General features: G+C 42.6%; 2 protein-coding genes across 2 annotated transcripts in view; both read left to right on the forward strand.

Annotated features, from left to right (window-relative positions):
• The window catches only part of SLC24A3 (solute carrier family 24 member 3), a 457,347-nt gene extending 454,272 nt beyond the window's left edge, over window positions 1-3,075 (forward strand). The window contains exon 17 of the mRNA XM_045528345.1: window positions 1,180-3,075. Coding sequence (XP_045384301.1) covers window positions 1,180-1,329 — 150 coding nt within the window. The 3' untranslated portion in view covers window positions 1,330-3,075. The remainder of the gene's footprint in view (window positions 1-1,179) is intronic.
• A 23,883-nt stretch (window positions 3,076-26,958) lies between these two features.
• Window positions 26,959-27,327, forward strand: part of LOC123622227 (translation initiation factor IF-2-like) — a 39,391-nt gene continuing 39,022 nt past the window's right edge. The window contains exon 1 of the mRNA XM_045528414.1: window positions 26,959-27,031. Within this exon, the coding sequence (XP_045384370.1) occupies window positions 26,959-27,031 (73 nt within the window). The remainder of the gene's footprint in view (window positions 27,032-27,327) is intronic.

Below are 27,327 nucleotides of genomic sequence, written 5' to 3' on the forward strand. Positions count from 1 at the left end.
AAGAGAGATAACAGCGTTCTCAAATTTAAAGTGAGACCCAACAGCGTGGCCCCAATGGTCAGCTGCATAGATGGAGCATGGACCAGGTGGAGACTTGAGTTGAACTGAAGGGCTATGGCTTAGCCAAGCAGGGACAACAGAGCAGGGGAGAGGCCAGGGAATCGGGGCAGTGCCTGGGAGCGATTCTAGCAATTATGGAAGAAACTGAGGCAGGGTAAGGGGAGTGGGGAAGGGAAGAGTGGGTGAAACCCAGGGAAACGGCAATGGTGTCAATGAACTATAGAGCTCGGGGGATTGTGGGGTTGTGGGGACCCCAATGGAGTAGGCTGGGAAGAGAGATTCAAGCCAGAAAGTGGGATGTTTATGCTGAGATAACACAGCTCTTTCTTTTACTTGTGATAGCAGGATTTAGGTCACAGTGCTGCCCAGTAGAACTTCCCACAATGAGACGGCCTGTCCCTGCGCTAGACAGTAGCCACTGGCTACATGTGTGTGGCTGTTGAGCACTTGAAATAGTGGGATTTCAATTGAATTTTTAATTTTATTTCATCTAAATTTAAATTTGGGTAGCTCCTATGGCCGAGGCAGGGTGGAGGACCAGCATTTGAGGAAACAAGGTGTTAGGAAGCCCCTCTCTGGGGCAGAAGCTCCTAGGGTGGGTGGAGACCAGGGTTGCACAGTTGGCTGCAGCCACATGGCATAGACAGGGACAGCCCGAAGACCTGAGATTCCAAGCTCAGTGTTTTATGAAGGAGAGAAGGAAAATGATTTGGAGAATCCCTGAGGGGCTGGGGGGACAGCTTGCTGACATCCAGGCACAGTCCCCAGTTCCTGAGAGGGCTGCAGGGGTGGGGATGGCCTCCCACAGGGGACAGCTGGGGTCTGCATAGGGCAAGGTGAGGAAGGGCCCCCAGGGATGTGGGGTTGGAGCCCAAGGGACAAGGAGTGGCTGCTATGACTGTACTTACCAGTCTTGTCATGTTTTTCAAGTTATTTCCTCTCATCTTGATCTTGATGTTCTTACCTTCCACAATCTGAGAGGTGGATTTTGCATGCTCAGAGAGCATCGGCACCCTGCCTGCAGCCCACCATCTGCAGCCCTTCCCTTGGGTCCCCCAAGGTCCCCCAGCTGTGGCCATCTCTTCCCAGTGCCCTCTGAACCCCTTCTGTGCCTTGCAGGTGTTCGGCGTCCACCTAAACAAGTGGCAGCTGGACAAGAAGCTGGGGTACGGCTGCCTCTTCCTGTACGGCGTGTTCCTGTGCTTCTCCATCATGACCGAGTTCAACGTGTTCACCTTCGTGAACTTGCCCATGTGCGGGGACCACTGAGCAGCCACCCGCGGGGGCTCGGTTCCTTCTTTTCTGTGCAATACGAGACCCGGCCACACCCGAGTCACGTGGGCCCCCGGGCCACGGCGTTCGCCTCTCCCGTGCTGTCCACAGGCCTCCGCTCCTGTCCTGGTGGCCCAGGTACCCCCGCCCTGTCCCTCTCTTTCCCAGCCTCCGTGGATCCTGCCTACGCACCCCTCCTCCATGTGAAGACGCCCAACATCCACCTGAATTCCCAAGCTCCATTTCTGAACAGTGACTGAGAGTCTAGAAAAACTGGCTGCTAACTGGCCCAAGCCAGGCAAAACTTAACTACAATCCCTCCTCCTTTTTTAAGTTATTTGATGGAAGACTAACCTAATTTATGACCTGAGACTGTTGAAGACGTATAAAGAGGAGAAGGTCCACTGATCCCAGGGAGCGTTTGGGATTCTGTTTTGTTTGGAGGTGATTTCTAGGTTACTGGCTTTGGGGATTGTTTTATTTCGAAGGGTTTCCCCATTTACTCCTTTTCTTCCAGAGATCAAGAGCTCTTCTTGCATCTTCTTTCACTGGGCTCTGGATTAGTCAAGGATCCAAAGGTTGCACCTGCTGTGTCCTCTGGGATTGAATCCCAGGCACCTTGGAGTCTGCATGGATTTAGTGCTTATTAGAGGAACCATGGGGCAAGGCCACCGGGAACAAATCCATGTCATTTTACACCCTAGGATGCCTCACTAAAGTCCTGTGGGCGTCACTTAGAGGAGCGCAAGTTTTTGGAGGAAGAAGACAGCTTCCCTCATGTCCATTATGACCATCTCTTTCTCACTAGGTTCTTTCTAGTTTTTCAAGCAATAGTTCTCGCCTGCCTGAGGCCTTTGACAAAGGGGCCCCAGTTAAACTATCCACCTGTGAGGCGCCAGGCAGTCAATGACAGAAGCTTCCCCAGCCTGTGAGTCCCTGAGATGTGCTCTTGTTGCTTGGCATTTGGGGTGACAGGGAGTGACCCAGAGGCCACCACTGCTCTTCATGCAGGAGTTACAGACACTGGTTTCTTGGAAAATGGAGAGAAGCGCACTTTGCACAGATGTCGTCAATTAAGTCCCAATTTGCCACTTGGTATCGCGTACACTGGACCCTGACAGCTGGCTCTTGGGCAAACGGCCTTCCTTACTGGACGCCGCGGTCAAGTCGTCCCAGCTGCATCCCTCCCCTTCCGGAGGGATGGCCAGGGAAGGAGAAAACAGAACTGACACCTTTGAAACCACAGAATGTTCAATGCAGACTCGCTCAAGGGCATAAGTTATTGTGAACGTTTTTGCCAATCACTGCTCGACAGCCCTGCTAGATTTTGTATGATGCTGAATTATTATGCAGACTAATTCCACCGAGTTGAGACACACCTATGCTTGTTACACTTGTATTTATTGAAACTGTGGATTCTTGCCCGTGCTGTCCCTTGTATTTACTTTAAGCACTGATCACTTATCATTCATTCGGTATGGTTTTCCCCATCCCTTGTACACATTCTGGTATGAATTGTAAAAATAACCTGCTACAAATTGGCTGAATGTCTCTGTCTGTGGTGCAAGCCAAGGCCAGCATTAGCGGATGAGGCACCTGCCCAGCTAAGGAACAGGGGAGGATATCACCAATTTGGGCTCTCAGAGCTAAGACACACTTATTGATTCTGTTGCACATTTTGCACTGGTTTATGGCAATTGTTTTCTTGGACGGATAGTGTAAAATAAACTTCTCTGTTCTGTATCCTTCCTCGAGCAGGTTGCATTACTTTCTCCCCTGGAATGTTGTTCATTTTACACGGAGGAGAATGCATGAAAGATGAAAGGCTCACAGTGACTAAAAGGCCAGGTATCTGTGCATGCACTGTTTCTGCTTTGACTCGCATGGAAAGCTGGCATATGCCTGGTAGATTGCAAGACTGAAGTGGGTCCCCTCTAAATCTTAAAGGGACTTGGGCTTGTCATCCTGTCTTAGAATTCTAGAATTCCACCTGTCCTGGAAGACACGTGACAGAATCATGTTAGGAATTCCTTCTTTCAGATGGACACGAGACAAAGAGCATCACAGTGCTGATGGCAATATTGTGCAGTGGTCAAGTTCTCCATCTTGTCTGATGTTAGTAGATTTTAATTGGAAAAATTATAATTCCCCCAGAACCGATTCCTTAAAAGAGACAGTAAGACATAGTTGTAATAAGCCATGTTCTGATGTTCTGATCTTTTGTGACTCTCAAGAAATAACCATCCAGATCTAAAATTAGATCTGGTTCCTACCTGAAATGCAACACAATCTATTTATAGGAATCAGAAGAAAAATAGCTACTCATTCACAGCACCAATTTATTTAAATATTTAAAAATATATATTCCCAGGGCGGGATCAAATACGAGGTGCTTACCTTTGTTTTGAGTGTTTACATCTTAAAATGTTTTACTACTATATTTGTGCATTTTACAAATATACCTGGACACAGAGCAGGATATTTTCATCCCACGGATTGGTGCTTAGAAAGCATCAGATACTTTCATAAATATTCTGTTAGACTAGTCGTAGTTAGTTTTAGTCTTAAGCAAAGACATGTGGTCAGAAGGTTTTAGAGAAACAGCAACACATTTTCTATGAAATCTTTAAAACTATGACTCCATTTTCAAAGTGAAAATCTAGGATGAGGCAGAGTTTCCATGTTTCCATGCATAATGATTGCCTACCCAGGAAGTGTGAGAGTTTTCTCCCTGAAATGACAATTTAGCATATTTCTCTCCAGATCTCAGCCATGCACGATGGCGTCTTGAATCGCTGATTGAGAACTTGGTTTGAAATGAGCTGGCTGTCCAATGCTGTAGAATTGCTGATCTCGCTGTCTTCGCTGCTTCTACTGCTCTGGGACTAGACGGGGGCTGGGATGGGTTTGAGGAAATAACTTTTTTTCAGTGTCTCCAAACCCAACAGTGTTGCTACAGAAACTCCCACAGCAACTTCCTGAGATGGCTGAACTCCCCAGGCGGCCGTCTCATGCACAAGTGGGACATACCCCCTGGCCTTGGCCAAAGGCAGACGGACACTGGGGCTCCCGTACTTCCTGCCAAGCACATCCTAGTGGCCTCCCAGGAGGCATTTGGAGAAAGTCCTCTTCTTCTGGAGAGGCTGTTCCCACGCTGGCCCGGGCTTGAGGCTACTGTCAGCATATGCATTCAGATGGCCTCAGATACACAGAGGCCACGACAAGGGGACTTTCCCAGGCACACTGGAAAGGTAGCTTCTGCCTCCTTCCGAAGGAAAGCACTGGGCCTGCCTTTTGAGGAATAGAGCACTTTCATAGGTACATGTTTTATATTTACCTCCATAAAAGACACCTGGGGTGGAGGATGGGCAGGTGAAGGCTGTTGTGTTTTTGTAGGTCTTTTGCTGCAGACACTTACAGCTTACAGTCCTAAATTTACAATCTAGGGATCTGAGACTCTGTATACCTCAAACAGCAAATTTGAACTCATTGAAAGCACTCGGGCTTCAAAGAAAAATCTAAATGTTAAAAAAAGACTGGAGGTGATAATATTATGAAGTCCAGACAGTTTTCAATTGTGGTATATAAAAATAGCAATAACATCCAACTTGCAGTAAATGTAACCATATGTAGCCTTCGAACTTTACCTAACTGTTCTTGAAAATATTCAAATTGTTGGGAAAAATTAGAAGTGGGAAATTTGTGATGGTGAAGGTGTTTTTCAAGACTTATTTATTTTCACCTTTTCAAAATAAGATAACTATCCCATTAATAGAATAATTATCCAATTATTCTGACTCATTTCCATCAACTATTTTGAAATAGATGGGACATTTCTATGTTGGATTTTGCATAGTCTTATACTAAATAATGAATTTTGTTTATTTTGATATTTTCTGCAATGGCTGCTAATACACACACACACACACACACACACACACACACACACCCCACCATCTATCTGGTACCAAAACTCTGTATGAAAACGAGCCAGTGAATCTTTGAAATTCTTCCAAATATCCAACTGTCTCTTATTATATAACTGTAGGAATGGGGTGGATTCAGCAAACTTATTTCTGTTAAATACAAAGCTATGTGTTCATTGCATCATCATCCAGAGATGTGAGCACTTTTGAGATGCTGAAAAAGTCAGGAGCCAAGGCCATGGAGCGGAGAGCAGATTAGCAAAGTACACGAGATAGATTATGCCATGCCTCAGAAATGATTTCATGTTGAACTTTATGCTTAGTTTCAGAGCACAGGGCAGAGTAATAAAACTCCATAAAAATGTTTCAGATGGCTTACTGTTGCGCTTAAGGCATTTATTTTCTTAATAAAGTATACCCAGTAGTCCCATTAATTTAAGAAGTTTTTGCTAAACCTCAATGTAGCAAACATTCTTGCCAAGTTACAGAAATTTAAGCATGAGTGAGTAGTCATACTTAATATTCATTTTGCTTTTGGTCTTTGTTTTTGCAGCAGGTAAGAGGAAAGGGAAGATTTAAGATTATAGTTCTGGCATATATAGTGTGCCATTTAAGGAGTTTTCTACTTGAATTAATTTACATAAACATATGCATATATACATAAATTATATTTCTTCTTTACATAACTTCCAACTCACCCTATTTATCCAAAGCTGAATTTGGGGATGTGGCATCTTCTGGTTTGTTGGGACAATCAATCTGGGAACTGATTCCAGAAAATTACACATAAAACTTGGAATGAAATGTGATGAGCAATTTCAGAATCCTTGTAGTTATGGGTGGGTGCAGTGGTTCATGGCTATAATCCCAGCGCTTTGGGAGGATAAGGCAGGAGGATTGCTTGAGACCAGGAGTTCAAGACCAGCTTGGGCAATATAGCAAGACCCCATCTCTATAGAAAAATAAAAATTATGTGGGCATGGTGATGTGTGCTTGTAGTCCCAGCTGCTTGGGAGGCTGAGGCAGGAGGATCGCTTGAGCTCAGGAGTTCAAGGTAATAGTGAGAGCTATGATCATCCCACTGTACTCCAGCCTTGGTGACAGAGTGAGACCCTGTCTCAAAAAAAAAAAAAAAAAAAGAATCTTTGCAGTTGCTTTTTGGGTACTTCTGAGCCATGCTCACAGGTCATTGCTAAAAAGAGATGCACTTGTGTGTGAAGGTGCTTTCAGTATAAAACTGGTATTTTTGAATTCTTGCAAGAAAAGAATGTACTCCACTCAGTTTCATATCTTTCTTTTTGAGATGCTAACTCAGGCGTTTCCTCCCTCTCCCATGATTGACCAAGGATGATTCATTTTTCAAATGCTAAGTACTAAATCTGTACTCTTTGGTCATCGTTGCTCTAACCACCAATGAGTTTGGACGAAAATGCCTACTGCTTTATTCTTAGGAGAATTTATTTTGTCTACTGGTTACAGGTTTCCAGCACATCTAAAAATGTATTGTCATAGCAGGTAGAATTGTTCCCTCTAGTTGCTTAAATATTCTATTTGACTTCATATATTAAAAAATATTTACTTGCATTTATTCATCTTAGTGTCTAAATTCACGTTTCCATCAGAATTACCTGCAGACTTACTAAAATACAGATTTCTGGACCCTGCCCTCAAGTTTCTGACTCAGTAGATCCAGGGATAGATCTAAGAATTTGCATTTCTCACCAATTTCCACACATTACTGCTGCTGGGTCTGGAACCCACTTTGAGAACTGCTGGTATAAATGTCCTTTGCCCATAAAGCCACACTTTTTCCTACACCAGCCCCTACCAATATCATTGATTTATAGCTTATGGAAAACAAATGCACACAGACACACACAGACACACACACACACACACACACAAGGTTACTATTTCATTCTTTCAAAATGCTGTTTTCTTTCTACTTGCAATGAGATCTACGAATGGCTGAAAGTAGGAAAAGAAACATGTTCAATTCTTTATAATCTACATTTTCTATCATCCTGTAGGCTGTCTTTTCCCAGCTAAAAACAATTATTGAAATAAAACGAAACCAGATCAAAGTAAATGGTTTAAGATGAAGATGAAAGAAAGCCAAGATTCTGGGTGGGGTATTCACTCGGCAGAGATAGGAGCAGTGACCACAGTTCCATTCAAGGTGAAAAGGATTTAGTTATAAACCACAAGAAAAATTAACAGCAAATATAGGAAAAAATTTTTTGCACATGATCCCATAGTTGCACATTACAACCACATATAGCTAACCTTCTAATCTAAATGTGTGATTTTGAACTAGCAAAGGTGTCATGACACAGAAAAGAAATAAAAGGCATTCAACAGTGTGGGCCACTAAGTGCTTCAGATAATCACACATGCCCCATCATGTTTAAGAAACAAGAGCAGAACATACGCAGCCATGAATCTCCTGCCTGGGGCTCAGAAACCTCCATGGACTGGCAGTGGCCATAGGTCCCAGGAAAATGATTGCAAATGGTGAGAAGCAGAGATAGGCATGGCTTGTGCCTAGGGCCAGACCTTAACTTAGGCGTGGACTCTTGGTTTATCCACAAGAACTCCAAGGATACACTGGGCTTCAGAGTGACATGGTGAAAGCCACATTTTTATGAATTCCACTAAAAGTTTTGCTCTGAGTCAGGAAGTGGGTTTCAATATTGGTAAGCATGACCCAGGGCAGGGCAGGCAAGGAGGAAGGGTGAAGTCCTCCTGTCCCAAAGTAGAACATAGTACTCTCGGCCTGTGACAGTATAGAGTGGTCAGCCGAAAGGCAAGGGGGTGTGTTACAGATGCTCTAAGAAGCCACCGCGTGACTCTCTTCTTGGGGGTGGTATCACCAGTCAAGACACATGCTCCTACACAGCACTGTTGCCATGGGACCTACTCTTGTCTCTACGATTGAATGCAAGAATTTCTGCCTATCTCTCTGTGACAGGGGCAGCCTCTTTATACTTCTAGGCAGAATCTAATCTGCCCCCTAAATGTTACTAATGACATTTTCTAGGAGGAAAAGCAAGAAGTTTGAAAAAACAAAAGGGATCCACGCCAAGAAATTCATTCATCTGTTGTACATAAGGCAAGACTGTTATAAATTAGCAGATCAATTAATGAGAGGTGTTGGTACTAATGTGCCTCGGACGAACATGGTAACAGAGGTATTTGTGTTCCCCTCAAAGGGAACCTGACACAATTCCAAATGTTCACCTTTGTTTTATTATTTATTTTGGAAAGCAGTTATCTTCCTTTGGTTATTTTCACATGGTTGACTGGCTACAGAGAGTTTCTCCATTTTTATACCTGAGTTCTAGGCCAGGACAGCCCTTCAGGAGAAGTGGCCTAAGCTCTGCCCCGCCCGCCGCAGGTGACTGTGTCCCTCCGCGTGTGTCAGTCAGTGAGGGGGGAGCAATGAGATCCCACGTTTCTGGGTCCCTCTTATTTCTCACTCGTTTCACACCTGTCACTGTCCTTATTGTTCCCACCTGGCCCCTTTTCACGTGTCGCAGACAGTCCAACTTTACGTCTCCCTTTTGCTGGCCTGGAGCTGATCAGAGGTGGATTTTTCAAGGGTTCTGTTTGTATAATCAGTGCTGCTTGTACATAGTTCTTTCTACACTCCTGCCCACTTTTCTGAACGTAGTCATGTGAGCATAAGGTAGAAACTGGGGAACTTTGCTCTTAAATCTTTATAAAATATGTTTTCTTACGTTGTGCATTTGACAGAGAATTTAAAATCTCATGAGCAACCCTAAAGCATTCCTCGCATGCAGGCAGTCATCACTTGGAGAAAGAAATCCAACTGAAGATAAAATTGCTTTACTATAACTGTTTCGTGGGCCTGCCTGACCCAGGCACTCTCTGTTTCCCAGTGATGTGGCATTAATGGGGATACCGATGGCTGTAAGAAGCGTGGTGACACAAAAATGTCTTACTTTCCCTTCTTGACTTCCATGAATGAGGCGGTTTCAACGTAGGGATCCTTGGAGCAAAGGAATGTCAAAAGCCATCCCAGTTTCCCTTCAGTGGCACCAAACGTCTCTCCTTGCCTGCGAACGCCACAGTGCAGATGTCTCAGGTACTTCGTCCCTATTTGAATTTTAAAATAATACTTATTTTTAAAGCTTCAGTCTTGTTTCCCAGAGACTTCATCTAAAAACTGAGGCACTGAAAAAGCCGTGAGGAGACGACATCAAACAGCCTTCCTCTGGGTGTTCACAGAGTTCCGTGGAGAGCCACGTGTTTGGGGAGCCCAGAAAGCATCTCCTGGCTCTCCTCGCCGTGTGTCATTGCAGGTCCCGGCACTGAGTTCAGGCCCACAGCAGGGACTCCCCACCTCGGTCCCAGGTGGGAACCAGCTGGCATGCGTTTCCCAATTTGGATTGTCTGATTACCTGACCCACCCCGGGACTTTGGATTTTATGTAATGCTCCAGGTGTTTCTAACATGTATCCATAGATCAGAACCACTGGCTTAAGGAAGTAAAATTATACCATTTAGGATATTTTATTGTGCAGATCCCAAAGGAATGCTCTGTGTCCTGCAGGTCGTTGCTACTCAGTGCGGTTAGACCTCAAACCAACAGCTTTGATGAGAGAAAGAGAAACGATTTTTGAGAACATCATTATCTGATAGAACCTTCTGCACTGATGGAAAAGTTCTATATCTGTGCTGTTCAACATGGTAGCTGTTAGGCACATTTGGCTGTTCAATACTTAAAATGTAGCTTACGCAACTGAGGAATAAAGTTTTAATCTTGTTTAGCCTTAATTAAATTTACATTGAAAGAGCCACCTGTGATTAGTGGCTACAATGTCAGGCAGATCAGACAGACTCTACCCACCTTTTTGGCACCAGGGACCAGTTTCATGGAGGGGTGGGGAGAGGCGGAGCTCAGGCTGTGATGCCAGTGATGGGGAACAGCTGTAAATACAGATGAAACTCCGCTTGCCCAGTGCTCACCTCCTGCTGTGCACCCCCACTTCCTAAGTTTCATGGAAGACAGTGTTTCCATGGACAGAATCGGGGGGAGTCTGCAGCAAGGGCCCTAACAGGCCATGGACTGGTACCAGTCCGTGGCCTGGGAGTTGGGGACCACAGAGGTCGAGAGTACTGAGCAGCAAAGATCATAGAGTTTCTTCCACAATCGTAGAGAAGATGCGGCTTCTACCCTTGAGGAAGGTAGTAAGATCCACTGCCCTGAAACAGAAGGGACACCTTAGAGCAGCGGTTCCCAAAGTGGTCCCCAGCAGCCTCAGCTCTTGGGAACTTGTAGGAAATGCAGAATCTTGGGCCCCATCCCAAACCTCCTGAATCAGAACCTGCATTTTAACAAAATCCTCAGATGACTTGTGTGAATATTTAAACGTGAGAAGCCCTGCCGGTAGCTCTCTGCTCTGCTCTTCAGAAGACAAGCAGCTGTTTGCACAGAAGCGTTTTCCAAGGGGTCACTCCATATTGTCACCAGGATCAGTGTAAATCACCAGACTTGCCGAACGTGGGCAGGCACAAGTTAGAGAGGGCAACACATTTGAAATCGGGAATGGATTAGTGTCGTTCCGGGGGCAAAAGTGTCCCATTTTAGTTTCAGTACACCTTCACTTTGACGGGGGCAAAGAAGGAACTATGAAGAATTCAACCGAAAGGCAAAGATCTGACTCAAGGGGTTTTTTACTCGAAGTCGCTCCTTTAGATGGGGACTCACATCAGGTGTCTTGTTAATATTGGTAATTCCTGAGTTGTGCTGACAAACAGAACAGGCCTGTCTCCTTTCCGTTATGACTTGGGGACAGATTCTATGCTTTTGCGTCTAAAGCCCCATGAGTCGTTGTCTTTCTTGCAAGATCCACTTTTCCTTTGAGGCTACGGGAGGGAAAAAAAAAAAAAAAAAGCTCAACCAAGAAAGGCAATGCATTTAGCAAAAGAGGGCAGAAAATAGGACAAGAAAGAGAGTGGTTTATGTAACAGCAATTTTTCATAATAAGTGTGAGGACAGGTCCCCCTGGGAGGACATTTAGGCTGTTAATTTTGAGATGATAATTGGGACCCAGCTGGGTAGCGGCTAGGTTCGAAGCCAGAAGCAAACACAGCCAGGAAGTGGAGGAGCAGGTGACTCAGCCCATGGGGCACCAGAGGTGGGGACAATTTCTTCGCCCAGGGGAGTAGCAATAGTCATCTGTTGTGTAGGCATCACCAAGTTCAACCCTGTGAGCGAGGACGGAAATCCGTCCTTCTGCAGCTTGCGAAAGAGATTAATCACAGCTCTCTGCCTGCCAGATTCTGGACATTTAGCCCAGACAGTCCCTGAATTTTCCCTTTGGTTGAATTTTCCCTTCCTGGGGACCTCCTATTGCCCTTCCTCCACCTCCCTTGCCCATTTTGCTTTCCCCGATCCAAATAGGAAGCAAAAACAACTGGGAATTGGTTCTAAATGCCTCTTTCACATCTGTTCAGGCCATCATTACAGAATTTCATTTGCAAAAAACACAAGCTGAAAACAAATGAGGTATTTTATTCTGGCATTTCATTTTATTCTACCCACAGATAACAGCAAAGCAGTGAGGAGTTTGGGCCTGTGGCCTCCTCCGAGGACTAACAAGGACCTGACCCAAGAAAACACAGCCTCAGTGCTTTTATTACTAACCTCTTAGCATCGTCCCTGCCAAAACAAGGAGACAGAAGTCCAAAAGTGGGCGGGCGCGGTGGCTCACACCTGTAATCAATCCTAGCACTCTGGGAGGCCGAGGCGGGCGGATTGTTTGAGCTCAGGAGTTCGAGACCAGCCTGAGCAAGAGCGAGACCCCGTCTCTACTAAAAATAGAAAGAAATTATATGGACAACTAAAAATATATATAGAAAAAATTAGCCAGACATGGTGGTGCATGCCTATAGTCCCAGCTACTGGGGAGGCTGAGGCAGAAGGATCGCTTGAGCCCAGGAGTTTGAGGTTGCTGTGAGTAAGGCTGACGCCACAGCACTCTAGCCTGGGCAACAGAGTGAGACTCTGTCTCAAAACAAAAAATAAAAAAAAAGTCCAAAAGTGTGTCAAAGTGCAGTATTCAAAAAGCTTTCCAAAAGGATTCTCATGGAAAACTAAAATAAGTATAGGCTCAAGATTTATTAGCTCATTAATGCAAGAACTAGTTAGACCGTCCATGTAGCTCAAAAAGCATTTGGAGGATCTGGGGATTTATAGATATTTACCAAGACTGGGAAGAGAGAGTGGTAGAGTTGAGACTAATTAATGAGCTCCAGTGCAGTCAAATTCATAACTTCTGGTGATCTTTATTACCCCATGGGCAGGATTTGCCCTTCCCAGGCAAGACTCAAAAGTTAACAAGTAACTTTGTGAAGTCTGGGCTCTCAATCAACAATTAAGTCGCAAGCCAGAGGTACATTCCTCCAGTTTACACAATATCCTCGGGTGAGCCCGTTGAGCAATGCCCTGGTATGCCATTGAAAGGACAAGCCAACCTTAATCCAGACCCTAGCCCTCTCCTGGCCTCATGCCCAAGTGTTGGATAACTACAGGAAACTACTCTTGGTTTCAAGTGAAATCATTCATTATACATGCATTTTCACAAGTGCTTAAGTTAATCAGGGCCGAAATTCCTCTAGTTTCCTGGAATGTTATTAAAAGCCTTTCTCCTTCCTGAAATGTCTCCTTTTGAAGTCCCCCAAATACATTACATGATATTAATTCAAAGGAACTTAATGCAAGCAACGAAATTCCTTTCACCCGGAAACATGCCTTTCTTCCTTCTCCATGGTCCCTGCATTTCATCCAAAGCTGGAAGAAAGCATGGCAGGAAAAATTGAGCTGAATGTATTCTGCAAATAAGTCAGAATGAAGCAGGAATGTCTTGCTGGGTTGAATTCAAAGTTTTCTGTTTCGTTTTTCAGTTGAATTAAAAGTTCTGTGGTGCTTCTCTATGTGTAATATGTTCATGAAATAGTGTTGAACTGGGGGGCAAAAAGCATGCTATATTGTCCCTTTCTGTTCTTTGAGACTCTACAGTTAAAAAAAGAAAGAAAGCAATTAAAGAATTACAAAGGCAAAAATTTATTCTCAAATATTATTTTTCTCCTTAATGAAATTATTTGCCTTAGAAGATTCAGCAAGAGATAAACTTTGGTTATCCTTTAAAAAGAGAGATAAACTGATTTTTTTCAGACTTGCACAAATGGTTTCTCTCTATTTTTTTTTTTTTTTTTTTTTTTGCCATTTATTGTAGAGGACTACTTGCTTTTATCACCCATTTTTTCTCCTGCATATGCTAATTAGGAGTTTAAGAGATGTGAGAGCAATTTTTCCACTTTTCAGTAATCTGAGTATTTGTAAACCAATCTTTCTGTATTTGAAAAATTTGTGGTTATTAGTAAGCCTAAGAAAATCTCATAACACTGTTACTCAAAGAGTAACAAGATTTATCACATTTTACTATTCTAATTATCTTTTAAACTGACAAGAAGACATACTACAATTGATTTTAGCCAAAAGGCCAAGAAGTGATATTCTAATTATCTTTTAATATACTTTAATAATTGTTGGGGGTTCAATTGTGACCCCTCTAAAAAATATGCTGAAGTCCTGTCCCCTAGAACCTATAAATGTGACCTTATTTGGATATAGGGTCTTTGCAAATACGATCAAGTTAAGTTGAACTCCTATGGGATTTGGGTACCTTCTAATCCAAATGACCGGGGTCGTTATTAGAAGAGGCAAATTTTGTCCCAGACACAGACACATAGAGAAAACACCCTGTGACCACAGAGATTGGCTGCCAGCAACCACCAAAGCTAGGAGAGAAGAATGGAATAGATTCTCCGTCTGAGTCCCCAAGAAGGAACCAACCCTGACTGACTGTGGCCTTCCGGCCTCCAGAGCTGTGAGAGAATCAAGTTCTGTTGTTTGAAGCCACCAAGGTTGTGGCAACTAATAAAATAATGATTCAGAGAGCTACACTGAAACAATGCCGAGTTTATCAATATGCCAGGTCTCTTCCATTTGATCTTAACTATTTACAAGAAAGAGTTGTGACTATTGGTAGACAAGGGAAATTTTCATAACACTGTTTAAGCCCTCTGTGCCTATTTCCAGGGTGAAGCCAGGTATGAACGGGATAAACAGAACTCTCCAATCTTGCTCCCTCAGAAACAGTGCTTCTGTGGGAGATCTATGCTGGGTGGCACCTGGAGATGCCAGGGCCACAAAGCCACTGCCCAGCATCTACACACACACCCCAAGCCCCCAGTGTGGGAATAGATCCCTCTTGGATTCTGACAGAGGCTGGGGTTGGACGCAGGTTTGTGGGATGGGGCTGAGGTGGGGTCGGGGGTGGGGGACACGGTCTAGTGGGGATGGCGTGCATAAGAGAGATGAAGATTTCTTCCACATCTGTTCCCATTTGCTCTTACATAGGTGGGCTAAGGGCCCAAGCCAGGGGGCAGGCAGAAGGGAGGAGGGGGGCTCTCTCTATGAAACAGCAGCTCCAACCGGGCCAAGTAGCCAAGTAGTAACCTTTCGAAGGGGCAGAGGCTGAGGCTGGGGCCAGGGTGGAACAGTGGCAGACACCCTCAAGATGGACAGGATAATCACAGTCCCATCCTTTGGGCATGTGGAAGATGAGTAGGGATGCAAAGCAAGTGTGAGCTGGAGTATACAATGGCCTGTTTCCCACTCTGCTGTGTGTGCACCAAATGTTGCCTCAGGGGGACTTGTAGCTTGGGAACACCATTGTTCTCAGCAGTCACCCACCCCATGAGCTGTGTTTTTAGAGACCAGCTAAAGATGGGCACAGCAGGTATGATTCTCCCAAACACCAGCTTGTCAGACCCACCCTTGTAGGAGATCAGTGGAAGAAATTGAGTATTAGTCAATTCCGTCTCTTCCTCACTGCCCCAGTCCACTCCCTGGGAGGTAGCCAGTTCATGGTTATCACTATTTATTCACTCTGGTATCTGCTGAGATGCCTCTTTTTCTCTGGCCTTTCTTCATTGGTCCACATAGGTCCCTGCGGTCACCCTGGCGGGGTATGGTCATTCTAAGGCACCTAATTAGACTTGTGTGCCTCGATACTCTTTTTGTTGTTGTTGTTGTTGTTGTTGAGACAGAGTCTCACTCTGTTTCCTGGGCTAGAGTGCCATGGCCTCAGCCTAGCTCACAGCAACCTCAAACTCCTGGGCTCAAGCAATCCTCCTGCCTCAGCCTCCCCAGTAGCTGGGACTACAGGCATGTGCCACCATGCCTGGCTAATTTTTTCTATATATATTTTTAGTTGTCCATATAATTTCTTTCTTTTTTTTTTTTTTTTTTTTGTAGAGACAGGGTCTCACTCTTGCTCAGGCTGGTCTCGAACTCCTGAGCTCAAACAATCCGCCTGCCTTGGCCTCCCAGAATGCTAGGATTACAGGCGTGAGCCACCGTGCCCGGCCTCCTTATAGGTATTTTTCCTGACCTAGCATGATGCTAAGTGAAGGAGAGCTTGAGTCTTCCCATTTTGCTGAGCCCTAGCCTAGAAAGAGATACAGTTGCCCTTCTAGTCTTAGATCCTCATCCTACATAGGGAACCTGTAATTCCTCCTGAGCGTAATCACAACTTACAAGGGGACAGGACATTTAAGCCTTTCCTTCAGAGGCTTAAACTTATACCATGCCTGGTAAAACCATTATGTGTTGATTTTTTTCATTATTTCTTACTTGAACAAGTAACACCATGTTTAAGTATAGGATGCAATTTACGTGCCAACTACAAATCACACTGGAATGTGAGAACTGTAAAATGCATGCACTGACCAGCATCAGGTACCTTCCAGAAGTATTGGACAGTTAGAATTTATACAGTAAGCTGCCTTTATCATTTCCATCCTTTACTTAACATTCTGAGTAAACACAAGCCTTATGGAAATAGTCCAGAAGATATTGGAATATTCTTTTCTATTCGATCACTCATAGTTTGGTTAAGGGCAGAGCACATGGAAGTCCCACTGAGGTCACTTCTCCAGGCCACCAGTGACTCCTGTGAGAGCCACAGTTTCCCCATGATATGAGTCAAGGATCTCCAAGTCCTTCGGTATTCTCCTGACAGCCTTTCATTTAATATCCAAATAATGTGTCCAGGGGCAGATTAATCCCATACATTTACCTCCCTACCCTCCGCAAATCCCCTTAAAATGAAAGTAAAGAGCTACAAGAGGAATTAAATCTATAACAATAATGAGATCGGTATAAGGTTCATCAAGAAACTTTTTGGTTTGGTTTGAAGTCAAAGGAGGCTTTTATCGTCACAAGGTACAAGGGCAGTCCCCTTTGAATTAATATCTTTGAAAGACATCAGCCTGGCTCTACATAACCACAAAGTAAATTCAATATACCAAAAATGAACAGAGAAAACCCAATATAATGGAGCAATAGTCTTAATATCAAGAAATGCACATCCTAATTTCAACTTCTTTGCTCTCTTTATTTTTTTTATTCTATTCACAGTATGAAGGCCAGAAAGACCTTAAAGGTTGAGAAATTTGACATCTGTCTCCTAGGGCATATTACTTTGTTAAAGTAGTAGTTTGTTTTTCTTTTTTTAAATTTTGAAATATTATAGGGGTACAAATATTTTGGTTACATGGATTGCTTTTGTACTGCTTGAGTCAAAGTTATAAGTGTGCCCATAACCCGGAGAATGTACATTGTACCTGTTAGGTGTAAACTTACCCATCCCCTCCTCCCCCCTCCCCCCCCCCCCCCCGCCACCTGCACAATTTCTGTTGAGTTTTACTTCCACACGTGCACATGAGTGTTGATTGGTTAGTTCCAATTTAATAGTGAGTACATGTGGTGTTTATTTTTCCATTCTTTAGATATTTCACTTAAGAGAATGGTCTCCAGTTCCATCCAGATTCTTGCAAAATGTGTTAATTATTTTTTACAGCTGAGTAGTACTCCATGGTGTACATATACCATGTTTTATTAATCCACTCATGAATTCATGGGCACTTGGGTTGATTCCAGATATTTGCAATTGTGAATTGTGCTACAGTAAACATTCTAGCACAGGTGTCTTTTTGATAAAATGACTTTTTTTCCTTCGGGTAAACACCCCGTAGTGGGATTTCTGGATTAAATAGTAGGTCTACTTTTAGTTCTTTGAAGAATCTCCATACTATTTTCTATAGAGGTTGTACTAGTTTGCAGTCCCACCAACAGTGTATAAGTGTTCCTATCTCTCTGCATCCATGCTAGCATCTAATATTTTGGGACTTTTTGATAAAAGCCATTCTCAGTGGAGTTAGGTGATATCTCATTGTGGTTTTGATTTGCATTTCTCTGATGATTAGTGATGTTGAGCATTTTTTCATATGTTCATAGGCCATTAGTCTATCTTCTTTTGAAAAGCTTCTATTCATGTCTTTTGCCCACTTTTCCATGGGGTTCATTTTTTCCTTGCTAATTTGCTTGAGTTTTTGTAGATTCTGGTTATTAGCCTTTTACCAGATGTACAGCTTGTAAATATTTTCTCCCATTCGGTAGGTTGTCTATTTGCTCTGTTGATTATTTCCTTAGCTGTGCAGAAGGTTTGGGAAAAGTTGAAAGCATTTCCACTCAGAATTGGAACAAGACAAGGGTGCCCACTGTCACCACTTCTAGCCAGAGCAATCAGGCAAGAGAAGGAAATCAAGTGTATCCGAATGGGGAAAGAGGAAGCCAAGCTATCACTCTTTGCTCATGATATGATCTTATACATAGAAAACCCCAAAGATTCTGCCAAGAGACTCCTGGAATTAATAAATAAATTCAGCAAAATCTCAGGTAACAAAATCAATGTACATGAATCAGTAGCATTCCTATACACCAACAACAATCAAGCTAAGAATCAAATCAAAGACTCAATACCTTTCACAATAGCTACAAAGAAAATAAAATACCTAAGAATATATTTAACCAGGGAGGTAAAAGATCTCTACAAAGAGAACTATGAATCACTGAGGAAGGAAATTGCAGATGATGTAAACAAATGGAAAAACATATCATACGTGAATTGGCAGAATCAGCATTGTTAAAATGTCCATACTACTGATTTACAGATTCAATGCAAAAAAAAAATGAAAATACCAATGTCATTTTTTGCAGATCTAGAAAAAATAACTCCTATGCTTCGTTTGGACCCAGAAAAGAGCCTGAATAGCCAAAGCAACCTTAAGCAAAAGGGACGAATCTGGAGGCATCACTTTATCAGACCTTAAGCTATACTACCAGGCTACAGTAACCAAAACAGCATGGTACTGGCACAAAAATAGAGACATGGACCAATGGAACAGAACAGAGAATCCAGATATAAAACCATCCACATGTTGCCATCTGACCTTTGACAAAGTAGACAGTAATATACACTGGAGAAAAGAATCCCTATTCGATAAATGGTGCTGGAAAAACTGGATAGCCACATGTAGAAGATTGAAATAAGATCCATATCTCTCACCACTCACAAAAACTAATTCAAGATGGATAACAGACTTAAATCTAAGACATGAAACCATAAGAATTCTAGAAAAAAATATTGAGGAAACTCTTCTAGATATTGGCCTAGACAAAAAATTTATGAAGAAGACCCCAATGGCAAGCAGAGCAACAACAAAAATAAATAAATGAGACTTGATTAAATTAAGAAATGTGAACTCAGTAAATTTCATGAAGACACAAGCAGATGTAAGGATACTGACAAACAAAACAAAGCAGTGAGTGAAAGATCCAGCCCAGACATACTCCCATGAATTTTACAACTTGGAGGATAAAGAAAACTTCCCAGAGAAAAAGAAAATGAGATCAGTTATAAGGAGGAGATTCAGACTGACATTGATTAGATCTCTTTAAACAACACCAGATGGTAAAGTACGGTGAAGAAATAAATGCCTTCAAATTAAGAGGGAAAAGTATTTTGAACCAAAATGTCATCGTGAGCCAAAATACCTACCAAACACGAGGGCAAAATAAATATGTTTCAGACATATACAGACTCTGAAAGTTAGCCTTCTGGATCCCTTTCTGAGATAAAATGAGGGAGAAAACAGAAAAAGAGATGACTTGAGAGTCTGCAAAACCTCAGATCTACCCCCAGAAGTACAGAGGAAAAAGTCTTGGGATTATAGTTCCCCAAAGGTCTAGAAAACACCAATTCATATTGGAGCAGAAATGCGGAGTCTCTGGAAATATGTCTTCAGAGAGAAAGTGAATTCCCGGCAGTAGTTAGTGGAGTTAAAGAGTCAGATATTTCTGAAGATCTGTAATGGTAAATGTCCTCTGTGGGAAGGAAGGAGAGAAAGAAAGAAAGAAAGAACGGAGGGCAGAAGGAAATGAAAGGCAATTGGAAACCTCAGTGAGGGGTCCCTTTTAAGACAATGATGCTTCCAATATGAAGCAAGCGGAAACACAGCATGGTCATGAATTTGAGGAATGGAAGGGAGGCAAAAAAAGAGAATGTACTTGACCTTGATGCTAGAAACATTTTCCTTTAAATGTTACAGGAATAATGACATACAATTCATAGAGCAGGAAATGGATTTTAGCCCACTACCAGGCTTTATAGTGAACACCAGTTATGATGATGCTAATATGGCTTATATGGTATTCAATCTTTAGAATAGACCATTAAAAAGGTCTATAAAACGGAATTAGAATTATAGCACCGAATGCACCTGTAAAAGTAAATATGTAGCTGATGGAGACAATGGGAAGAAAGAATTCTATCAACTGAGGTAGTTGGAAAATGTTTGTGCTCTATAACTTTTCTCCTCTCCTCTCCTGTGTCCTTTGAGTTATGCTGTCGTGTCTGATGCTCCACAGCTGTGCACAATCCTACCTCCATCAACACCTTTGGCCTTGCTGTGCCCTCCTCTGAGCTTCAGCCTCTTCGTCCAGCCTATTTAAGCCTCAGACTGCAGCTCAAGGATCCACTTGTCTGTGCTGTCTCCTTTGGCAACCCAGTCTGCAGTGATCTCACTGCTGAGCCCAAAGGGATATTTGGGGACTGCTTCGCAAACTGAAACTGACTTACCAGACGGAGAATGTGAATAACGTTTTCTTAATACTGCTTATGAAACCAAAACACATGCCAAATGTGCTATCAAAGGGAGATTTCAACAGCTTGTTTGGAAAACTTTCCTAACAGCAGGGAATCTGATCTATCCTTGAATTAATATTCTCGATGACTTCAACTTTCAGAGCAAAAGCAACACAGAGCCTTATTTTCTGACCACCACTTTTATTAATAACATTTTAAACCAAACACCTCCTTCCATTACTGAACAGAGGAGAAGAATGAGACCTGGTCCCTGTGAGCACTTTGCTACATGGATGTCAAACCAGTGACATTTTGGCTGTGCACTAGCATCACCTGGGGAGCTTTTCAATGTCCTGATGCCCAGGTTACACTCTGGACCGATTACATCACATTCTCTGGAGGTGGGGCCAATGCATCAGTGACTTTTTAGGGCTTCTCAGATGATTTCAGTGTTCAGCCAAGGCCAGGAACTGATTTAAGGGCTGTAGCTTCTTCAGCAGTGACACTTCTAGAGCCTTAGCTACACATTAGAATCACCTGCATAACTATAAAACCTCCTATGCTCGGGTCTGATTTTAGAGGCTCTAATTGTGGTGTGACCTGGGCATCTGGATTTTGTAAAACTCTTCAGGTGACTGTAATACACAGCCAGCGTTGAGCCCCCCGCTCTAGAATAGAACCGAGCACTAATGGAGAGAGACTATACCACAAGGTACAGGACCCCAGACATAAAAGAAGCAGGAGAAGAGACAAGGAGAGCAGTGGAGGCAAATAATGACATTTGGGGGGACTAGGGTTTTCCACTAACAGTGTTAGATAGAGAACCAGGAAGTGAATTAGGAGATCAATTGCTGCTCACTGGCCAGAGGCAGCCAGATAGGGCACTAAGAGAATAATTGAAAGAAAGCTTCTAATTTTTTCTCTTGCCTCTCCACCTGGTTACCTGGCCTCTTTCACACAGAAATCAGCCACAGCCATTCAGCTGAAGGTGTTAGAGAAAGACTATCAGGGCAGCATGAAAGCCCTTTGCAGTGAAGGACCATGGAAAAGAGGCTCCCAGAGACAGCAGCCTTTTGGCATTCCTTCCTCCAGGCTCCAAGGCCAAGCTGGCACAGCGACAAGTGGAACAGCTTCTTCACAGTGTTCCTTCTTCTACAAGTTTAAAGATGAAGTCCGATCAGGAGTGTTGTCCGGTGGAAAGTGATCAACAGTTGTTCTCCAGGTCTTGGGCTTTCCCCACTGGGCTCATCCTCTCTCCTCTTGGGTTAGGCACAGTCCTATGCAGTAGGCAGATGCCCCATGATCTCCACACCCTGCATAATCCTCCTCTCTTCAGTGTGGGCAGGACTTGTGGCTTGCTTCTAGGCAATAGAATGTGGCAATGGTGATGGGATGTCACTTCTATGACATGACATGACATACATATAAAACTCCATCTTCTGAGAATGCATTACAGTGAGAGATGCTCTTCTGCTGACCCTGAAGAAGCAAACTGCCGCGCTGTGAACCACCCATGGAGATGGCTATGTGGTAGGGGACTGCAGGTCCCCTAGGAGCTGAAAGACTGAACATACAAATGGACAATGGCCAGACCATCTGTTAAAATAGAACTCTAACCAGCAACCTGCAGCAACCAGCCCAGGAAATCAACCCATTACCTACAGGAACCAGCCCAGAAAGCTAGCCTGCTATTTATAAGTAAGACTTGTAGGAAATCAGACCACTATCTCCAACAACTGGTCCAGGAAGCCAAACAACCATCCCTGCAACAATCAGTCCCAAACTGCCAAGATTTGATTAGTAACTGACAGCTTTCTGGGTTGGTTGGTTTGCATTTGAAAGGCAAACTCCTGGACAGAGTTTTTTGCTATCTCTAGGAATTAGCTACCTCTGACAGGGGCAGTCCCTTCCAGTGTCAGCAAGGCCCTAGATGTCAAAGAATCAGAATAAAAAGACACGTTTAATACAGATGATTTCTGTTGCAGCTACTTAACTCTGCCACTGAAGCATGAAAGCAGCCATAGACAATATATAAATAAGTGGGTGTGGCTGGGTTCCAATAAAACTTTACTCACTAAAACAGGTTGTGGGACAGATTTTTCTTACAGGGTGTAGTTTCGGACCCATGTCTAGATAAAGGAATCAGAACAATTAGAACAAAAGCAATAATCAAGGCTATTGCCAAAGAAAAATTTTTAGAGCTGAAATTTTTAGAGAGATCAGAAGGTTTCACTGTATTGTACACCAAATCAATGAAAAGATACTCATACTCCAACACATCCTGGGAAACTGCTTAACTTAGGAAGATGAAGAAATATTCTTAAAGCATTTAAAAGCCGTGCCTATAATAATGAGGAAAAGCAAATCAGGCTGAATCTAGACTTCTCACTGAGATTAAATATTAAAAAGTAATAAAGCAATGTCTATTGAGATTTGAAGAGAAATGGTGTCAATCATCTATTTTTGTATAACAAACTACCCTTAAAACAACAATTACTTACTTTTCATCATTATGTAGGCTGGCAAAGCTCAGCTGGTGGTTCTTCTGCACCACATGGTGTCAGCTAAAGTCACTGACAAGGCTCAGCTAGGGCTGGATCATTCAAGATGGCTGGAGCCTCAGCTGGGTAACTAGATGGCTAAATCCTGTCTAAGACTCTCTCTCTCCACATGGAGTTTCATCATTCAGTACCCAATCCCAAGATTCTTTACATAGCTTTGCATCCCATGAAGGCCAGAATGGGGGGTACCAGGCCATTAAAGTCCTAAGGCAAAAGTCACACGGCATCACTTTCACCACATTCTATTGGCTAAAGCAAGCCAGAGGGTGAGACTAGATTCAAGAAGAGGGGAAACGGACCAAGCTCTTGATGAGAAAAGTGACAGACGTGCCTACACCAGGATGAGAGAAACTGTTGGGGGCCATCTTTGCAGATCATCTACCACAGAAAACAAGAATTCTCAACACATTTGTGTCTAAAAGGATGCGAAAGATTTTCTCAGAAACATAAATGATTAGAAAACTTATGACTTATGTTCTTCTTGAAAAAAATATTTTCAATTATATTGTAGCTGATGAAAAGGTAAATTATTAAGAATGGCAAAGATATGCTATGAAAGAGAAGTAGATATTGAAACAAGTTTAAACATAGGATTAAATCTAACTGATAGCTATAAATAAAATTGAAATCTGAAGATAGATATAAAAGTTATTCCTGAAAGATGAATCATATAGTCTAAAAATAATGATTCACTAATCAAAATATGGCTTAAAGTCCAGAACACATAAACAAAGACTAGACAGACTACAGAGGATGGGCAGAGGCTGTGAGCAGGGGACAAGGAAGCATGATAAATGTCATGCTGACATGGGCACAGCCATGTGTTTTTGATTTTGGTAGTCAGGGTTGGCAGTTTTCAAATAAATTAAAAATACTCAGAACTCTTTATTTTCCACCCTCTCAAAACTGCCCCCATCCCAGTAAATGGCCCCACAATTCCAGGTGCTCAGTTGGAAGGGTAAGTGCCTGTGTGGTCTCTCTTCCCCTCTCCTCTACAGGACTGCTGTGATGTGCCTGAAGACTCATCCTCTGGAACATATGCAAGAAAGGCTTAGTGTATGTCTTAGTCCATTGTGTAGACTAAGTCTATAACAGAATACCTGAGACTGGGTAATTTATCATGAACAGAAATTTATTTCTCATCGTTCTGGAGGCTGGGAAGTTCAAGACTGAGGGGTTAGCATCTGACAAAGGCCTTCTTTCTGTGTCATCACATGACAGAAGGTGGAAGGGCGAGAGCAAGAAGGAGTGAATTTTCTCTTTTATAACAGCCCCAATCCCAGCCATGAGGGTGGAGCCCTCATGGCCTAATCACCATAATCAATATCAGTTTTGGAGGGGACAAACATTCAAGCCAAAGCAAGGTATAAACACACAGACACACACACACACACACACACACACACACACACACACACACATACACACAGTTTTTTTTAAATGCCACCCTATTTCATTCTAACTTCTGAGTTTTCACAGTCTCAAAGGAGAAAATATTTTTCCAGTTAATGTAAGCAAACATTTGCTATTTTAAGTTACCCTCCAAGTTTAGTAAATTGATTGATGGCTGAATTCAACTAAAGAGTAGTCCAAATTGCATCCAAATGTACTCCAGGAGAGACATGTAAGAGAGCTTGCCCCATGGGTCCTGCCTTCAGAGGACACCTTGAACACACCCATTCACCTCCATCTCTAACCCTCTACCTAATCCGTCCTCCCTTGCCTGCTGACCACAGGCCTACCTCGCTTGCCTTCTTCTGTTCACTGCTCATCTTCTCCCTGCAATCCTTTCTCCCACAGCCTTCTCTGTGGTCATTGAAAAATGCAAATCAGATTGAGTCATTCCCTGCTTGGAACCCTCCCTGACTCTCCCTAAACCTCTACTTCTAGCCACAGTGGCCGTCTTGTTCCTTGACACCCACCTTAGGGCCTTGGCTCTGGCTGTTCCTTCTGCCTAGACTGGAATGTTTCTCAGATATTCACCTGTCTGGGTCCTTCTTATCTTCCACCTCCATTTAAGCACAACCTTCTCAGGGAGGTCTTCTCCGGTAGCCCAAATTAAGTACAGCCCCAGCTGCTGTCTCTCACTTACTCTGCTTTTTCATGGCATGCGTCCGGCTCTGTATAGCTTCATATGTAATTGTTCATGTGTTTATTGCCTGTCTCTCTATTAGATGGTAAGCACCTTTAAGGAAAAATTTTATCTATTACATTGCATATCCACAGTACCAAGGACAGTGCCAGCCACTCCACAGATAAAGTTATGTGTTGAAAAAAAGAATGAAAGAACCCCTATGGTTGAAATAGAAAGTATGCTTTCCAAATGACTGGAGGATAGACAGAGAAATGGCGCTCAGTCACTTTGACCAAGAAAACACAGAATTTAGGAAATGGCAGGGTTTTTATAAAACCCAAAAAGCATAAAATTAAGATGGCAGAAATTAAACAAAATGCATCAGTTGGATTTAAAAATAAAATCCAATTATGGTATATATTGCTTTAAAAAGACTCATCTAAAATAAAACGATGCAGACAGCCTTAAAATAGAGGATGGACAAAAATTTACTTGGTGAATGCAAACACAAAGAAAGTAGGGGTCATGATATGAATTTCAGTCAAAGAATAAATCAAGGGAAATGCACTGAATAGGGTAAAGGAGGTTTATCATACTAATAACTATGCAATGCATGGTGGAATGATAGTACACATAAATATTTATGTACTATGTAACACGGCATGAAAATGCTGCGATACAAATATTTGAAAGTCAAAGAAAAATGTCAGAACTCCAGTTGAAATGGAAGATGTTCACACATCTGCCCTAGGTCTGTTTTATTCAGGAAGAGGAGTAGGGAAGAAGGCAGGATATAAACCAGGAGACTGGCTGGCAAATAAAATAATAAAATAAATGACAGAGACTTTGAATAAATATGTAAGATGAATTAACAATTAATTACTATTTGTGTTCGTTAATAAACAATTTTTGCTAACAATTATATGTTAAGCATAGAACTAGATTATGGGGGGATGCTTAATATGCCTTCTTTTCTGATAAATATGGAAATATTTTTTCAAAATTAATCATATACTAGGTCACAAAGAAAGTCCCAACTAATTTCCAAGAAGCAGAATTTTTATAAGCTACATTCCTTCACCACAATGCAATAAACTTGAAATTAGTAACAAAAGTTTAAAGAACAACAACCTAAACACTTGGAAATTTTAAAATGATTTAAATGATAAAGTCAAATAAGGTAACAAAATATTAGGTAATTATGTATAAGTTTGCCTTTACATTTGTGCTTCTAATTCTATATATAAAATCCTATATATAAAATTAATGTTTTTCTTCTGATTAATAAATTATTAATATAATATTTTAAATATTCAAACAGTTCCTAAACATACAACTTGAAAAGTTAAAGTTCTAATAATCCCACACTCTAGGCATAATCACTGACTCTTTCCTTTTAGATTCTGAAACAAAGACATTAAGTTAAAAAAATATATATATGTATCCTTTCCAATGTCCGTTCCTCTTGAGAACTACCTCTCTCTGGTGAACCACATCTTTGGAGAAGGAGGTGGGTAGTTCCGACTACTCATTAGGTAATCCCTAACACTTGCAAATAGTTAACAAACCACTGCTATTCTCTTCCTGTCTCCCAGGGTGGCAATACCAGCACAGATCAATCAATAAATAATCGCCATAATTATCATGATGATGATTTTATAGCTTCAGACTCTGGAGTATAAAACTGCTCTTTTCAAGTCATTTTTTATGCACACTCACCTCTACTTGCTCTGCTCAAAAAAAGACAGAGGAAAAATTGCTGAGTTGCCAGCTCTGAACAATGCTTCCAGCATCAATGCTGCCCGGTTTACTTTAAAGGGGAAATAACTTCATTAGAAATGACATTTTCTTGGCTAGCTGGTCCCCCGCTGACAAAAGTGCCCCAACAGCCCTTGTACTCTCTGCAGCTCACAGGAGTGGCCACTCCAGTCTCCAGGGACCCTGCGGTAGGAGGTCAAACCTGCCAACAATGAGCTAAGTCCATGAGAGGAGACAAGGTTCATTACTTTAGTGCTATGTCCTCGCAGTATTCTCTGACCGAGTGTGGCCTCCCCAGTAATCTTTCTTCCTCTTCCCAGCTTAGTTTTCCTCCATGACCCCCATGCCATGCATCAACTTGTCTGTCTTGAATAATTGCCTCTCTCTCCCCATCAGAACGTGAGTTCCAAGAGGGCACGGGGTTTTATCTGTTTGGTTCGCTGCTATAGCCCTAGAGCCCATGACAGTGCTTGACACATAGCAGGTACTCAATAGTTTTGAATGAATAGGCCCCAAATTCAAATCTCCAGTAAAAGGTGCTTTCCTGGGAGAGGGCAGGGCCAAAGGGGCCCAGAGTTCTGGGACAGACAGAG

The sequence above is a fragment of the Lemur catta genome, chromosome 17 (genome assembly GCF_020740605.2).
Source record: "Lemur catta isolate mLemCat1 chromosome 17, mLemCat1.pri, whole genome shotgun sequence".
Classification (NCBI taxonomy): Eukaryota; Metazoa; Chordata; class Mammalia; order Primates; family Lemuridae; genus Lemur; species Lemur catta.